At 46.3% G+C, this 3894-nt stretch overlaps 1 protein-coding gene across 1 annotated transcript; it reads left to right on the plus strand.

Moving 5' to 3' along the window:
• The first annotated feature begins 323 nt into the window (after positions 1-323).
• On the plus strand, positions 324-2361 carry LOC142803511 (uncharacterized). The gene is made up of 2 exons (XM_075888634.1): positions 324-864; positions 1987-2361. Exons 1-2 carry the CDS (start codon positions 590-592, stop codon positions 2081-2083), a joined length of 372 nt encoding a protein of 123 aa, XP_075744749.1. The 5' UTR covers positions 324-589; the 3' UTR covers positions 2084-2361.
• The last annotated feature ends 1533 nt before the right edge of the window (positions 2362-3894 follow it).

Here is a 3894-nt window from a genome sequence, read left to right on the forward strand (position 1 = left end):
GATTTACTTTTGATCACGACGTTTGCATGCCAGCGCTTAGTGTTCGAAGTCAATTTGCCCGCTTCTTGAAAGCTAAGACAAGCGATTTCAGCGACGCCACTGGCAACTAACGTGTTTACTCAAAGCCTTATTTACTGTTCACGCTCAGTTTCAATTTCGCTTCACGGGACTGTTTCGTATAATTCGCCAAAGTGAGAAAAATACGCGAACTTCACTCTCATGGCATGTTGCGATGTAAGTAACGTTGAGAATGCTTCATTTATGCATTTATAATAGTTTTCTTTCATGTCGCAGTTCGCGGTGGGCACGTGCCAACGCGGCGCTCGCGCAACAGATACCGCACCGCGTTCCATCTGCAGAGGTTTCGTCGGTTCCGTCACCTTTCTGTCAAGACGTTATCGCCTGGCGTTCATCAGTGCCTTCCATTGCACCACTGTTCACACCGCTGAAGCTATCACACTTCCAGGAGGCGACTGTCAGTTGCAAGTCCAGCCAGAACTCACGCGGTTAGTTCTGTAGCGCGCGTGTGTGTGTGAGCTGTTAGTTACTTTCCACTTTCCTTGAGTCTATCGAAGCGTCCACCGAGGTCATGGCGAGTGGATCTGGAGACATGCCCGATCTCACCAAGTGTCGCAACGTGTCGGTGTTGCTGGATGCACTGGAGCTGCGTGGGGAGGACGAAAACGTCAAGCGCGTCTTCCTAGAACCAAGCAAGGAACGCACGGAACTGCTTCTCTGGGTGCTCAGCATGACGGACCCCTCCAGGGCGATCATGGGCTACATCAGCTTACCGACAGAAGAGAACGAGCTTTGTGAGTGCCTCGTCAATGTTCTCATGGAGCTCGACTGCGTGCCCGATGGCAAGTACGTTTACCCGCCAAAAACATACACGAGTCAGTTTGCTGTATAGAATCTTGCGAAATTTCAATTTTGTATGGGTTCATTTATGAGAACAGCGCTTCACGTAATGTGAAGCTGCCTCCTGTAGTCCCTGTGGCTTTTCCAGATAAGAACAGTGACAAAGTTATTTATTTAAATTGGCAAGGATGGTATCTGGTGGAGCCGGTTAGTTAATGACAGGCGCTCCCGGTGTAGCCCCGAGGTGGTTTGAGAAAGTGCTGAAGTGTATATTATCGCCAACGAATGAAGCTCTACCCACCTTAGGATGGCGGCTCCGGTAGGCATCTTACTAAGGGCACGATGAGCTGTTGGCGTACGGTCATCGAGAAGGAGCGTTTGCCTCGCACGCCTAGCCAGGTTAACATGGCCACCTTTTCTGATCATAGGGTGGTCAGAGTGCATCCTTCTGGTACTAGCGTTCTTTGAAAAGCATCGACTTTAAAACAAATTTAATCAGAGATGACGTCACTGGTACTCATCTCTGTGGGTTCATTCATCAGAAACAGCTGTCTTTTAATTTTTGATTAACATAGTCTTAGAATAATGCGTCCAAGCCACTTGATGCCTAAATGGGCACCACTAGAAAATAGCATGCTTTTGAGCTCTTTGGAGGACAACAACTAACTTCACTATTTCTGGCAAGTACTTCAGGAGCTTCCAGCCCAGCAATATTTTTAACCTCCTTGGTGTGGCCAGGCTGACGGTCGGCTAAAAGCTTGTCAGCATAGAGAAGACGTTGGCTAGGAGTAAGCTCATAAATGCCTCAGAGAGAGAGAGAGAAATGAAGACGGGCACCGGTTTTTAGTGCGTTCGCTCTTCCAACACGGCCGTGAGTACTCACTCTCTATACCCCATAGCCAAATCAAAAGCAATGTTACAGAAAGAGAATAATGGAAAAAGACGTATAAAACGTACCTGAAAACACATGCCCATAGAGAGGCTTTATCATGACGAATAGTGTTAGGTTGGCGGCATCAGGTTGGCGTTTTCGACGAATTTATCAAAACGGAGAAGGAGGCAATTCTTATCTTTATTTTTTACAACGAGTATTTTTCTTTACCATTGCTTTTTGTTGCATATGTGCAGGTACGAGGACTTTGTTCGGGGAACATGCGAGATCAAGGAGCAAATGCATTTTTGGTATAAGCTTCTCAAGACAGCGGAAGGGGCACAATACAAGTAATAGCTGACCCGCACCTTTATTTTTTGTCAGCTATTCCCCACTGTTTCGGCTGATAACCTAATTCGGATAATTGGAAAAGGGCTACCTATGTAGGACACCGCAGCGTACATGCGAGACAGTTCAAGCCAGCAAGCAGCGGGTGACTCTGCAGCATTCGTGAATGATACGACGTGCGTTCTGTGCGTGTTCCTGGAATAAATACTAGAGTACTGAAGGGAAAAATTACTTTCGTGCATGGGCACACTTCTGTAAAACAAAAATAAAATACAAAAAAGCCAGTGTCGCTTCCCTCAATTGTAGTATGTGACGATAAACCTTGTTAGGCTCTGACATAAATACCATCGTGAGAGCGCAGCTAAACGTAACTCACAAAGAAATAAACGAGGATGACGACTGCGCCTGTCCTCGTCTGTTTCTTCCTGTGTGTTGCGTGTAGTTGCACCCTCACAATGGTTTTTATGTAAAAGCACCAACTCGCCCAACATACAACTCCTTTTTTAGGCTCCGTAGTGACGTTCGCATGACGGCATGTGCTTTACAAAAAGCGTAATGCAAAGAAAGAGTGAAGCCGACTGGCCACTACGTATACGTCTGGCTATGGCTGTCGCTGATTTTGGCGATTTTCTTTTTGTCTCTTAATTTCCAGTTTTTTATATGGTGAATGAGTGGGGATAGATGTTCAGACATTATATGCGTTGTTCCTTCATGTTCTAAATGCAACATAAATTGGCGACGAGATTTCAACCTATGCAACAGCAAGACCTCTGGCGATTTCTGCTGCATCATCCCAACGACTCCTTTGGGATTACAATCGCCAACTTTTTTTTCTGTGCAGTGATCGAGAAATGACCGGCAGACGAGGCCGCACCCGAAGCAACTCACGATGCCTGCGTACGCACGTTCTTGCGTTCTTTCATTTAGGTGCACGTTAAAGAACCCCAGGAGGTTGAATTTTCCGGAGCCCTATGGCGTCTCTCAGAATCATATGGTGTTTTTGGGACGTTAAGCACCAAATATCTATGAATTATCATCCGTTCCTTCGTATGTTAGGGATGCCTGCATGAGCTGCGCATGAGGTACGGTGATCTGCGTATGAGGATGAAGATGAATAGCGATGATGATGCCGCTATACATGCCTTTGCCTGGTCATCTGGCTGTCTTATGAGACTCGTGGAAGCATGCCTTTCAGACGTACGTGGTGGTCTCTGGGGGCTAGATCTTCCAGCCGAATGCCGAAAAGCAATTTCGCACACCCGCCTTGGCATGAATGGGCAGCAGATTTTTTTTCGCATTTGAGTAAGCGGACTTGTAGTCTGGCTCTGCTACCGCTGTATACTACTGCCAGCCCTTCGAGCACAAGAGGCACTGCGTCGACGAACGACGCATATGGCTCTGCAGTCGCCTTGCATTTAGGGTTCCCACCTTTTCTCGAACAAAAAACATGTGCTTGAACGCGTGTGGGGTGTTGGGGGGTGGAGATGAGCTACCAGAAGAGTAAATTAACGTTCAGCGAAAGATGCATTGCCAGGACTTTGGCATGCGCTGTCCATTATTGTAACATACTTTCCTTGAGCTTCATAAACTTATGTTCGAACAGAGACAGCACACTAAGCTAACTGGCTGGTCCGATTGTATGCATTGATGAATGGATGGATGGACGGACGGACGGATAAACGGGAAGATGTATGTATGTATGTATGTATGTGTGTATGTATGTATGTATGTATGTATGTATGTATGTATGTATGTATCTATGTATGTATGTATGTATGTATGTATGTATGTATGTATGTATGTAGGTATGCATGTAT

This window comes from Rhipicephalus microplus, chromosome 3 (genome assembly GCF_043290135.1).
Source record: "Rhipicephalus microplus isolate Deutch F79 chromosome 3, USDA_Rmic, whole genome shotgun sequence".
Classification (NCBI taxonomy): Eukaryota; Metazoa; Arthropoda; class Arachnida; order Ixodida; family Ixodidae; genus Rhipicephalus; species Rhipicephalus microplus.

Bases quoted from the DNA above. Each gene is read 5' to 3' on its own strand.
- LOC142803511 (XM_075888634.1), top strand. From the start codon at position 590: ATGGCGAGTGGATCTGGAGACATGCCCGATCTCACCAAGTGTCGCAAC. The intron at 865-1,986 runs GTACGTTTACCC...GCATATGTGCAG, and splicing joins GACTGCGTGCCCGATGGCAA to GTACGAGGACTTTGTTCGGG.